The sequence below is a fragment of the Halichoerus grypus genome, chromosome 2, assembly GCF_964656455.1.
Source record: "Halichoerus grypus chromosome 2, mHalGry1.hap1.1, whole genome shotgun sequence".
Classification (NCBI taxonomy): domain Eukaryota; kingdom Metazoa; phylum Chordata; class Mammalia; order Carnivora; family Phocidae; genus Halichoerus; species Halichoerus grypus.
The window spans coordinates 194,906,389-194,919,645 of NC_135713.1; the positions used below are offsets into that span (position 1 = coordinate 194,906,389).

The following is a 13,257-nucleotide window of genomic DNA, read 5'->3' on the forward strand; positions in this document are numbered from 1 at the left end:
GCCAGCACCATGACACATCTTCAACCCTGACCGCCCCCCACCCAAGCAACTCAACATTCCCAGGGCCTTCCCACTTCTGCCCTGGCTGGCACCTATCACTGGGGGTGCACACAGAGTGGGACCCCACCTGTCGCTTTAAGAAAATGAACATTTTCTACATCATATCCTGCAACCACAAGTGAGTCCATTTAGGATTCTCTGGGGTCCAGACTGCCCGGGCCTTGTCCCTCCCATGATGTGGGAAGGAGGGAGCCTGGGAGGGCCTCCTTTGGGCCTGGCACCCGCCTCTGCCCACGCCCGTCCCCCAGGGCGGTGCTTACCAAGGCTCCGCTGCTGAGCAGGATCATGAACACGATGAAGGTCTCGAACCAGTTGTGCTCAACAATCTTGAAGCAGGCCCTGCGGAGCGTCCACCACATCTTCCCACGGCCCTGGGAGATGTCCACGTAGAGGATAGGGCAGCGTTGCACGCAGGCTGGGGGAGGGAAGGGGCAAGGGCACCACATCACAGGACTGGGGACTGCCTCAGGACGTGCAGCCAGCGTGTGCCCACCGCCTTCCCGGGGATCGGCTAATCCCATCCTCCCCACCTCTCCCTGGTGGCCTTCATGCTGCCCAGCCCAGGCCCTGGGGGCAACAGTGTGTCTGCAGGGCTCTCTCCTGAAGGGCTGGGCTGGCCTCTCTCTGCAGATGAAGCCGAGGAGGGTAACGGTCTTAGAGCAGCCGTTCCCAAGCACTGGCCATCCCCAAGCACCGGGTCACACTCAGGGCCCCGTGGGGATTCCGCACGGCAGTCCTCAGGGGCCGGTGTGCACCCACCGCACACGATTGAGGCTCAGGGGGTCAGGGGCTGGGAGGCACCGGGCTCTGGCGCCCCTCCCTGGGGCTGTATCTCCCCCAGGCTGTGTCAGGGCAGGGCAGCATGTTGGTGTGTGGGGGTGGGGGGACGGGAAGTTCTGCATGCTTTCGGTGATGCACATGATCCTGAGATGTCCTCGAGGAGGCACTTGGCTGGGGCTGGGCCAGGGCTGTTGCGCCCCAAAGGCCCTGGCCTGGTCTGTCCCTTCCAGGGGCTGCTGGGCTGGGGGAGGCACCAGGTGAGGTGGTGGGGGTACACGCACATGGGCTCGCCCTCACCCTCCGTGAAGCACTCCTCAGGCTGCTCCCCATCGGGGTTCTCTTCAGCCTGCTCCTCGGGGTCCTCCTCGGGGGGCTTATAGTCGGCCGTACTGCACACGGAGGAGTTCCCATCGGGGGGCTGCGGTGGCTTCTGCAGGGGACCACGGGGTCACGTGAGCCCTGGGTCCTCCCACCAGGTGAACCAGCAGAGGTCAGGATGGGAGACCAGATGGGAGAGGAGAAAGGGGGGGTGGAGCTGACCTACTCATTCATTCATCATTCATTCATTCCCTGAGCCCTGGATTCTGGAGCCAGCACTGCGGACTTTGCAGGAGAACCACAGTGACCAAGGCAGCTATGGTTCTGCCCTCGCGGGGCTTCGATTTGGAGCAGGGCAGGCCGAGGCCTGGGAAGGGATGTGAGGACACAAGGAGGCAGGTGAGGGCCTCAGGTGAAGGAGGAGGCTGGGGGTGGCTGAGCTGGGCTGGGGGTCCTGGGAAGCGTGGGGTGGGGGCAGCGGAGGGGTAAGAGGCCTGAAGGGACTTTTGAGGGAGCATGAAAGGGGTCAGAATGGAGCCAGGGCTGCCATAGCCCGCAGGGGAGTGTGCAGTGTCAAGTTCTGAGCCTTCCCATGCCCAGGGGCTGCTGGGCTGAGGAGCCCAGAAGGAATGGAAAACTTTCCCCTGCAGAAGCTCCAGCCTGGGGCCAAGGAAACCCGATGGGAGTGGGGCAGGGTGGGTAGGCTGGGGCTCTGGACTGGCCAGGCCTCCCCCACCTCAGCTGGTGCTGTCCCAAGTCAGGTTCCTGGCCCTAGTCCCCCTCCTCAAGGGGACTCCTTCATGGCTGGAGTTGAGGTCCCTGAAGGGGAAGATGGAGAGGACAGCTTGGGGGGGCAGCCTCTGGATCCAGAATGGTCACCAGAAAATTACGGAGGTCCCCTTGTGCCCAGCTGACAGAAAGGGAAACCGAGGCAGGCATTAGGTCAGCCAGGGCACCCACTAAGCCACTTGCCCAGCCTGTGTGTCCCAACTCCCACAGTCCCCCTTGGAGCCTTGTTTGCCCCCCTCAGAGTCCCCAGAGCCTTGGCCCTGGGTGCTCTCCAGCCCTCCCCCACCTCCGCTCCTCATACCGAGGTCGGTGCCACATTTCCCTGGGTATTTATAGCTTGGCAGGCACTCGGCCCCCTGGTAAGTCAGCGTGACACATATCTGGGGGGGAATAAGGAGTCAAGAGCTTTCAGAGCAGAGTTCTTTGAGACTCCAGTGCCCAGCCAGGCCCAGGGCCGATAGGGTGGAGATGGACGGGGGCCCTGCCTTAGCTGAGGTGCTAGTCCTTCTTCTGCCAGAGCTGGAGGATGGGCTTTGGGGCCCAGAGTCCGCTCCCCTGAGAGGCTCAGGCAAGGTCCCGGCCTCAGCCTGAGCTTCTGGGGGTGACTACTAGTGCCTCTGTCACCCTTGCAGGGAAGGGGCAGGAGGAGGGGGCGTCTCCTGTGTGGGTGGGTCAGGGCTACTGCTGAGATGCCCAGCTCTGCTCTCCTTGTACCCAACCCCTTTGGCCCCCCAAATCCCTCCACCTCTCAGAGTCCCCAGCCCAGGCCCAGCACTTTGGCCCACACTGGGAGGTTGGGACCAGCCCCAGTGGGATAGTGGGAGCGACTTCAAGTTCAGAGGGGGGTTAAGAGAGGCCTCTTGGGTCCCCACCCTGGAGCTAGCGTGCCACAGGTAGGAAGATCCTGTCCAAGAGCACCACCTGCTGGTGAGCAGGAACCCAGGTGGAGGTGTGGAGCCAGAGCGAAGGGACACTGGGGAAGGACAGGCAGGGCCCGTCGGAATAATAATCGTCAGTCACCATGCACAGAGAGCCTGCTATGTGCTTACACACAGCATCTCACCTGATGCTCCTGACCATGCTCTGAGGTAGGTGCCATTACCCCAATTTTACAGATGGAGAAACTGAGTCTCAGAGAGCATTTGTGACTTCTCTAGGGTCACGCAAAAATTTGAAGCCATGTCTATCTGACCCCTGGCCCCCTCGAGCCAGGTCCTGTGATGGGCTCACCTTGCCATCCTCAGGCTCTGAGAAAGTGTCGGTCTCCTCCTCCGTTGGCATCTCCAGGTCGGACTCCTCGGAGGCGATGGGCACGTGAATGGTCAGGTAGGGGTTGTTGATGAAGTTGAGGTGGTCCAGCTCGATGCTGGGGGGAGAGCCGTCAACCAGGCCCACGTGGTTCAGGATGTGATTGTCCTTCTTCAGGTCCTTGTCGCCCTCATCGGGCGGCGGCTCCTTCTTCTCGTCCTCTGGGGCACTCTCCCCGGCCTCCCCGAGCTCCCCGGGCTCCCCGAGGCTGAGCATAATTTCCCTGGGGCTCAGGATCTTGCCATGCAGCAGTCCCAGGAGAAAGGCTTTGGCAAAGCCAATGCCCCACTTGATCCGCCCAATGGCGATCTGCAGGTTGTTCATCTCGCCATCCTCATCTGAGGAGGCCAGGCTGTCAGCACTGAAGGAGCTCAACAGCAGGGCCAAGAAGAGGTTCAGGACCTGGGGAACAGGGGTTGGGAGGAACCTCAGCTCAGCCTCGGGGGCCCCCCCAAGGGTGCCACCTTCAGCCAGCGCCAGGGGCCTCAGGTCTCCAGATCAGACCTACCACATGTGGGGCATCTGAAAGGCTATCACCTACTGGGATCCTCACAACTGCTCGGGGAGGTGAGGAGTGTTACTATCACCCCCACTTTGCAGAAAAAGAAGTAGAGCCTTAGGCACATGATAGGAGTCTGCAAGACCATGGCAGAGGCAGGGTTTGGGGAGGCCCACTGGGTGACAGGGGCTCTTTCCAGGACTCTGTCTTCCACCTCCACTGTTGGGGAAGGCAGAACAAAGAACAGGGCTCCCGTCTTTGAGTTTCCAGGACTTATTGGGACCCTGAATCAGCTGAGCCTTCTTTTCCTGTCTGTTAATAGAGCCTGTGCTCCCTGGTGCTCAGATGCATGTACCCTATTGCTCTGGGAAGGGCATACCCTACTGCTATTCACCCCCTGTTCTCTCCCCGGGATTCCCTGCTCCACCTGGTTTTCTTCCCATTTCCCTACTGAAAGACTTAGGAGGTTACTGGTCTACCCCTCCAGTCTCCAGCCTTATTTTCCAGAGGCAGATGTTTGCTGAGCCTCTCCCATTGTGGTGTCAGGGAGCTCCAACCTAGTAGAGACAGACGTTTGATCAGATACAATGCAGTGGGTTTGCATGGCAGTAGACACTGGGGTGCACATGCTGCTTGGCCTTGAACCCCAGTTTACTAGCGATGTGTCCTGAGGCAAATCATATCGCTGCTCTGTGCCTCCGTTTCCTCATGGGTATAATGGGGATGATTCCAGTACCCACCTCCTTGCATTGTTGTGAGGATTAAAAGATCAATATAAGGAGCACACAGTAGGCACTCAAAACATGTTGGCTGTTATGTGTGCAAGGACAGAAGGTACAAGGTACAGGAAAGAGTACGATTAACTCTGAGGCCAGCTCAGCATTTTATTAATAAGGAAACTAAGTCCCAGAGAGGTAGAGGGACGTGCCCTATGACATCCAGCACAATCAGGACTAGAATCCAGGTGTCCAGTCATTGCATAACTTTAGAGGATATCATTCATTTAGACTACAATGTGAATGGCAGCCCCAGAGGTTGTACAGTACGGTGGCTGTACCTTCCACCAGGGAACGAGGAGGAAGGTGAAGCCCAGCTGGGGTGGGGGGTCCTGGCACCTGTCAGCCAGAGGCAGGGCCAGGTCTTACTCTGGGGACCTTGGGACAGGGCTGGGTGTGTGAGTGGACATGAAGGAGTAGGGGAGCCTATACGTGTCCACCTTTGACCAACTTCTCTATGTGCCTCTCGCAGCCTGGCTTCTACCGGGGGTCCTCCAAGGTCTTTTTACCATCGCCTTACCTACCATGTTAGCATAATGTCTTTAAAGTGTGTGTGTATCTATATATACACCCTGGGGGAGAAGGTGCTGGGGGGATTCCTCCCCATCTCTCTGCCCCCTAGCTACTTTTCTGCCTTTGCCCCCAACCAATATTTATTGGTCTTTCTTTCCCTTTGTCGAGGGTGGTGGGGGGGAGAGGCATCCAGTTGCCAGAAACACATCTGAGATGGGAATTAACTGCTCTCTGGGTCAGCAGGGTTTGCACACGGCTCCTGCCTGGGACAGAAATAGCTGTCTCAGGCAAGGCGTAGGGAGGAGGCCTGGAGGGAAGGGGGATGGACATCATGTTCCCCCAGGGGCTCTGAGGGGTGGGTTACCTACGCCCTTGTCATTTCCTCTTCTTCATAGTAACCCAGGGGAAGTGCCCAAGTGCCACATGCAGGGGACATGGGGCCCCACACTCCTTGGCAGGATGCCTCAGTGCCCTCTGGCAGACACCAGCTTCCGTGAGGCCTGGGCTGGGGGGGCAGTGGGCGGGGACAGCGCCCAAGGAGCTGCCAGTGCCGCCTCCCCGGGCTGCTCCAGTCCTTCTGAGCAAAGCAAGAGAGCAGAGCGGCAGAGCTGGGCTGGGAAGGAGTAGCAGCGGTGTGTGTGTGTGTGTGCGCGCGTGTGTGTGTGCACACGCGTGTGCATGTGTGTGGGGGGAGTGACACACATGTGTGACAGGCACACAGAGGCAGTGGAGGGGTTCCAGACTCTGGAGCCAGACTGCTTGGGTTCCAATCCTGTGCAGGTTACTAGCTTCCTGCCCTGAGCCTTGGCTTCCTCATCTACAAACCAGAGAAGAAACAGCACGTCGCGGTCAGGCGGTGGTGAGCATCGGGAGATGGATACACAGAAAGCTCTCAGAACGCTGGACAAACGCACAGAGAGGTCAACTGTCGCCGTTGTTACTGCCCCTGATGACACCGTCGTTCTCACCCCCGCTGCTATTAGTGATGCTGTTACTGGCGTGACGCAGACCCAGGTTCTAGCCCGGGCTCAGTCTCACCCTCGCTGTGTGGTTCGGGGCAGGGGCTCCTCGGAGCACGGCGCGGACCTGACCTCCCTCCCAGGGTTGGGAGAGCATTAGGGATAACGCATGTAAAGCCCTTTGCGCAGGGACGGGCGCAGGGCAGGAGCCCAGTCCTTGCGGAGGGTGGGGTGACACCTAAGGTGAGGACCTGAACCATCACTTTCCACCCCGCCCCCTGGCCCCGGCCTTGTAGACCAAGTGCTTTGCTGAGTGCTCAGACCACACGCTGAAGGGGGTCACCACCATTACCATCCCCATTTTCCTCATGAGAAAAATTAAGGCCAGAGAGAGGTTAAATAACGTCTCAAGTTTTCCCGGTCAGTAAGTGGCAAAACAGGGGCTTGCAATGCTTTTGAGTTTACACACGTACAGATGGAAACCCACCGCAGACCTTTATAGTCATGCTGGGCCCTTAAACTTACCTTCTACTCAGAGCTACCTACCCACTCCAATCCCACCCCAAAGTTCTGCTGGGGCATCTTCTTTCTCTCTCCCCAGGCCCCAGGCCCTCTCCCAGGGACAGCCAGCTGGGGTTCTCCTGCCTAGCTGTCCCTGGGGGCTCAGGACCTCATCCCAGGGTCTCTTCCTAGTGGAGGTGACACCCCTCCCCTCCAGCCGACTCCTACCCCCAGCCGGAGCTCAGCGATATCTGAGAAGCGCTGACCCAGCAGCCTAAGGATTCCACCGGCCTTTGCGGAACGTGGGGACGTGCGTCTTCCCAGCCACCACCCCCCCCCGCCCCGTTGCTCAGGGCAGCGTCGGCCACGGCAGGGGGCAGCTGGGCACAGGGCTCCTGGCAGAAGTGTCACCCATCCTGAGCAGGGCAGGAGTTGTGGGCATCAGGATGTGGAGACACGCCACCCCGGGCCCCAGCGACAGAAATGCTGGTCAGCATGATGGCGGCCTGTACCCCTGCTCCTCATGGGCCCCCCTGCGGCTCCTCCCCTGCACCAGCCCCACAGGGAAGCCCTGAGCCACAGAAGGCGGTAGGATGAAAGCAGTTTATGCCATCTCCCCTCTCCCGGGGCCCAATTCCAGGAACGGAGGAGGGTGAGAGGGTGAGAGAGAGACAGGAGGCTGGGGAGTTCTGATGCCAACCCCGCGGGCTGCCTTCCCGCACCCAGCTGACCGCAGAGCAGTCGCTTGTTCAAGGTCACACAGAGCTGGGCCTGGAACGTGGGTCTGTCTGACTCCAGTTATCATGTTACTTTGCCCCAAACACTAGGTTTCAATGGTACTACTCACAGCGTCATCTCTGGACCAGCGACAGCTGCGTTGGTTAGAAATGCAGAGTCCCAGGCCCTGGCCCCCAAGCTGCTGAATCAGACTCTGCGGACGTGGGGCCAGGAATCTACCTGGGTTTTAAGAAACTCCCAGGTGCTTCTTAAGCAGGTTAAAATTGGAGAGCCCCTGGGTTAAACCATATAAAATTGCCCTTTTGGGTGGGGGAAGTAGAATACGTTACAGTATCAGTGATTTCATCCAGTTTAACCACATGGGGCAAAGGCCCTTGAAGGACAGCCCAATTTAAAGGACATAACTGAATGCACATGTCTCGGACGCTTGGGTTTCCTGGCGGTGGGGGCGGGGGGAGCCACCCAGCCGGCCTAACTCACCACTAGGTTGCCGATGACCATGACCATGAGGAAGACTGTGAGGCACATGGCCTGGCCGGCCACCTCCATGCAGTCCCACATGGTCTCGATCCACTCCCCGCACAGGATGCGGAAGACGATGAGGAAGGAGTGGAAGAAGTCATGCATGTGCCAACGGGGCAGGCTGCAGTCGGCTGCAATCTTGCACACGCACTCCTTGTAGCTCTTGCCAAACAGCTGCATGCCCACGACGGCGAAGATGAACACGATGATGGCCAGCACCAGCGTCAGGTTGCCCAGAGCGCCCACCGAGTTGCCGATGATCTTGATGAGCATGTTCAGCGTTGGCCACGACTTGGCCAGCTTGAAGACCCGCAGCTGCAGGGCAGGGGGAGGGTAGGGGCCAAGCAGGGTCCAATGAGGTCCAGGCCCCCCTCCTCCAAAGAGGCCCAGCCTCCCCCTCCCACCACCCAGTCCAACCCGAGGGAGCCCCATCCTTAGGAGAAAGAACTCTCCAGAACAACTCAAATCCCCGCCCCATGAGTGATCTGAGGCCTCAGCCTTCCTCTCTTGTTAAATGGGAATACTCCTATCTGACCACCTCATCCTCTTTCTGTGTTCAAAAGAAATAGAGTCCTTATATCTTAAAGATACAGACTGAAGTATTTTACAAGTGACATTGTATGTCAGGATTTGCTTTAACATGCTTCCCCCCCATAAAAAGTAGGGGACAGATGGAATAAGAACTACAGAATGTTGATGGCTGTTGGAGTGGGTGATAGGTACACAGAGGTTCAGTATACTTTATATGTTTGTGGATGAATGACAGGTCCCATAATAAAGTTTAAAAAAAAAAAGTGTTCCTATGGGGTGGTGGAAAGGATACTAAACCGGACTCCTGATTCCACTACTAATGAGCTTCCTGAGCCCCAGCCTTCAGGTCTGCAATATGGTGCCTTCTCCACTGTCACCCAAGGTCACTAAGGAGTCAAGCCCAAATGTCAGCTCCCAGGGCTCTCATTTTGGCCCCCGGCCGCCCTATGTGATAAGGGAGGGGGCTCTCTTCCTCCCCATTTCCAGTAAGGAAGGTTCTCAGTGGTGGAGTGGCATGCACAAGTGGCTTCCTGGCGATCTCTCCCCCCATCTTCCTGCGTACCCCCACCCCGCCCCTCCTCAACCTGGCCCCTGGGCCTCACGCACCAGTCGGAAGGAGCGGAGCACGGACAGCCCTTGCACGTTGGCCAGGCCCAGTTCCACCAGGCTGAGGGTGACGATGATACTGTCAAAGATGTTCCAGCCCTGCTGGAAGTACTCGTAGGGGTCCATGGCGATGAGCTTCAGTACCATCTCTGCTGTGAAGATGCCGGTGAAGACCTGCAGGGTGGGGGGCGCCCCACATCACAGAGCCTCAGGGAGTCGCCCCCCCAACTCCCACCTCCTGGCAGAGCCCTGAGTGGGGTCAAGCAGTGGTACCTGCGGCCCACACGTGTGCGTGCGTGGAATGGCCCTGCCCCAGGGCACAGTGGGTACCACCCTGAGGGAGGCCTGAACCCATCCGCTTCTGGCCTTGTGCCCATGGGCCAGTCATTCACTTCTTGGGGGCCTCCCCCCAGTCATAATATTTAGCACTCATACAGCCCTTTGCGGTTCACGTGATGACCTCACTGGAATGCCAATTTCTACGTAGTTGGGAGTGATGGTCACTTGTCCCAGAGATGAGAACGTTGAGACTCTGAGAGTAAGCGGCAAGTGCTTGCTCACGCCACCCATATGGGAATGAGTCAGACCTCAAACCCAGGTCTTGGGGTGCTTAATTCAGTCTTCCTGTCTCTACACCCTACCCTCTCTACCCTGATTGGCAGAACTCAGCAAACCTTGGTGGACTCAGAAGTCTAGGGTAGGGGCCAAAAGGGGGCAAGATCAGGGATCCAGGAGAAGGCCAGAGCTGCCCTCCACAAACCGGGCGCAGGGGTGTAAGGGCTTCCTAGCTTCTGAAAGCTCCCTGGGCACAGCCCCCCTCCTGCCGGGCACCAGCTGCCCTGGTCCACAGCTTGCCCGGGCACATGCTGAACCCCACCCAGGAGCTGTCCCTGGCCATAGCAGGTGCCCAGACGGCAGCAGAGTGCGGGCAGGGGTGGGCAAGCGGTGGGCAGGTGGCAGGCTGGGCCCATCACGCACAGCCCGGCAGCTGCACTGTGAGTCCAGAGCACACGCTTGCCCCTCCAGCCCAGCCTGGCATGGCTGCCTTAGACATCTCCATGGGATAGAAGTGCCTGCCTCACAGGCTGGGAGTCCAGGGTCTGATGCCCACACCACCCATATTGTCCTCATCCTGCTGCAGGCCCCCAAATCTTATTCTCCTTGGGCTCTCCTCACCCTCAGGGTGGTGGGGGGAGCATCTGGCCCATTTGCCATCTGGAAACATTTCTAAGGGAATGGGGAAGGGCAGGGCAGGGCTGGAGGATGAGGTGGCTTTTTCCCTTTGTCAGGCTCCACGGGGCTGGAAACGAGGTGATAATGCTCCTAATGGGCAGGGATAAGCAGGCGGATCAGTGCATGTCAACAATAGCTGGGCAGGAAAGGCCGCCGCCCAGAGCTGGCCTGGCCACGCTCGAGAAATGGTAGTGGGCAGGGCGCTGGGGTTGGGGGACTATGCCCAGGGGGCCTATTGGGCCTGGGTGCCCAGGGCTATATGCCCCCACTTTCAGGTCCCTTGGTCCCTCTTAGGCCCACATCAACCTCTGAAAGTGGAGACCTGTCCCATGCCCCCACTCCCTCACCTCTGCCTCCAGGGCATGGCCTGGACCCCAGACCCCCTGAGTCCTAATTTTAAAATGTCTAGCACCTCATTCCCATTCTCTCTGCCTCCAAATACCCTAAAACCCAAATTCCACATCCCATGGGCCACCCCATGTACCTCCCATGTATCTCAACTCCTGCCCCCCATATACTGGGAGAGAATAAGCCCAGCTTGTCCCCATACGCCCCCCAATAGTGCCCCGTATTTCCGCACAGCCCAGATGGCCCCATAGGGCCCTGTGGCCCTTCTCTCTCCTGTCCTGCCTGGGAGTGACACCTCTCCCTGTCCCCACCCTACCAGGTTGCCCACGGTGAGCACGTTGTCAAACTGCTCTGTCATGGGGTAATGCTCCATGGCCATGAAGAGGGTGTTGAGCACAATGCAGATGGTAATGCCCAAGTCCACGAAGGGGTCCATGACAATCAGGTGGATGATGTTCTTGAACTTCATCCATGGGGTGCAGCAGTTCCATATGAGCACTTTGTGGGCACACTTGTACCACCACGGTGGGCACTTCTGGTGGGCCTCTTCCAGCTCTGGGAGTAGGGTAGAAACACACCTGCTAAGGACCCCCACCCCCACCCCAAGTGTCCTCCATCCCTGACCCAGATCTTAGGTCCCACCTTCCAGGCCTGCCCCTTGAGCTCCACATCTCAAACCATCCCCTCAGCCAAGCCTACTTCAAGCCCCCCTCTGGGGGGTGGGGGGTGTCACCCTCAAGACCTGCCCCCGGAGGCCCCGCCCACATGCCCCAACCCACCCCAGTGTCCCACCCACAAAGCCCCGCCTATTAATGCTCCCACCCTCAAACCCCCACCCCCTCAGCCAGCCCTACCTGTAATCCCTTCTCTTAATGCCCCACCTCAGGCTGGGCCTTCTTGGCACACCTCACAAAGCCCGCCCTTCAGTGACTCCCACCCTCTGCCCGTGGCCCCGGGGCTGTGATCCTGGCTCGGGAGACCCCTGATCTCTGGCTGGGCCCGAGGGTCTGCAGGGAGAGGTGGGAGGCCACCGCAGAGGGTTGGGCCCTGTTCCACTTGCTGCTGGCCAATGCCATTCAGAGCAGACCAAGGATCCCCCTGAGGCCTCTCCCTCCCATTGCCAGCAAAGGTGACCCCTCCACACTGTCCCCAGCCCGTCTGTCCTTTCCCATCAGAGGGGCTTTCTGGAAACATCGCCTATTCTTGCCACCCCAGCTCTAGAGTCCTGGGGCTCTGTCAGGCCCATGGATAAAGCTGCCCTTCCTGCTGGCCTGTGGGAGTCCGCAGCCTCGGCGTGATCTTATTTCATCACCACCAGAAATTTATGAGACAAGTGCTATCAGTGACCCCCCATTTCATAGATGAGGAGAGAGTCAGGGGCCGTCCTATGGAGATCTGGGTTCAAGTGCAGGATTGGAACACCCCAGGAAATTAGCTAATTGGACCTCGCAAAGGCTGCAGATTCTAGTCTGATAGTAACAGCCCCACCCCCAAGCTGGTGACCCCCAAGTCACTGCAGGTGATTCAAACAGTGTCTGACACCCAAAACTTCTCACAGCAGTCCCAGCCAGGGCAGCGTTGAGTGACCTCCTCGGCCAGTGACACTGAGTACCCCCTGCGGCATTCTCTGGCAGGGCACAGACCCCTGGATGCCTGTCATATGAGGTGGGATGAGAAGGTGTCCTCCAGAGGTCTCCAAAGTCCTCTAGGCCCTCCCAGTCCTTCCTGGCACAAGGAAGGGGAGGGGGACCTGAGAAGGGGACCAGATCTCTTCCATGTCAGATTTCCTTCTTCCTTTGCTTCCTCCTCCCCTTCTCCTCCCTCCTATTTCCCTCCCTCCCCCCTTTCCTCTCATCCATCCACACACCCATGTCTCTTCCCATTCACTGATCTTTCAGCCCATCCATCCATCCATCCATCCATCCGTGTTTGTGTCTATCCACCCTGTCCTTGTTACCTTATCCTGTTCTTTCCCTGGCACTTGTAGGGCAGTATGGGGATTTGGGGGAATCTGGGACTCTACCTGGGCAGAGTTTGACCTTTGACCTTTAACTTCTGTCCAGAAGACATTTGAGGAGCAGGATTTCCAGTTTCCAGAACACTGGGCCTTCCTGGTTAGTATGATCCTCCTGTCCTTCCCCATTGCCTTGGCAGCCCCCGAGGTCCTCCCCCAGAAGCCCCCAGTTCCCATAGCAGCCTGGCCTTGCAGCCAGACCTGGGCCTGGCTAAGCCAGGATTATATTTCTCATGGCCATTTCTTCGATACCTATATTAAGTTACTGTCCTTCCGAAGCTGGGCCCAGCCAGGCCCCACCTGCCCGCCCCCCGCACGGGAGCCCGAGTGGCCTGATGGGCAGGACAAGCAGAGTAGGATGTCCAGAGGGGTGTCAAGCACTCACCTTCCATAGCGTCTGAGATAGCACTGTCTGCACTGCAGCTCTGCCGGGGGGGCCCCTTCTCCCCTAGCGATGTGTCTAGGCTGCCGTTGCAGTCTTTGCCGTGGGCTGGGTCCCCATCTGCCTCCCCGCCTTCCAGAGCCTGGGCAGGCTTGACCTGTGGATCAGCAAGGGTGGTAGGCACGGAGTCCATCTCAGAGCCCGGTGGATGGACTAATGGACTCTCAGAGCTTCTTTCCAAGTCCTGAGCCTGGTGCGGTTTGGGGGGCGACCTCGGGGGTGATGGGATTGACAGGGTAGGGACCAAAGTGACTGAAGACCTTCATCCCTGAAGACCCACAGCTCTCGGAAGCCCGGACTGACCCTACACTCCAGGAGGT

At 58.7% G+C, this 13,257-nt stretch overlaps 1 protein-coding gene across 1 annotated transcript in view; it reads right to left on the bottom strand.

Moving 5' to 3' along the window:
- SCN4A (sodium voltage-gated channel alpha subunit 4) overlaps positions 1–13,257 on the bottom strand; it is a 28,294-nt gene that overhangs the window by 8,331 nt on the left and 6,706 nt on the right. Inside the window, exons 10-16 of the mRNA XM_036116166.2 lie at positions 12,881–13,034; positions 10,798–11,036; positions 8,901–9,074; positions 7,722–8,078; positions 3,178–3,657; positions 1,138–1,270; positions 321–475 (exon numbers count right to left, since the gene is read on the bottom strand). Coding sequence (XP_035972059.1) covers positions 321–475; positions 1,138–1,270; positions 3,178–3,657; positions 7,722–8,078; positions 8,901–9,074; positions 10,798–11,036; positions 12,881–13,034 — 1,692 coding nt within the window. The remainder of the gene's footprint in view (positions 1–320; positions 476–1,137; positions 1,271–3,177; positions 3,658–7,721; positions 8,079–8,900; positions 9,075–10,797; positions 11,037–12,880; positions 13,035–13,257) is intronic.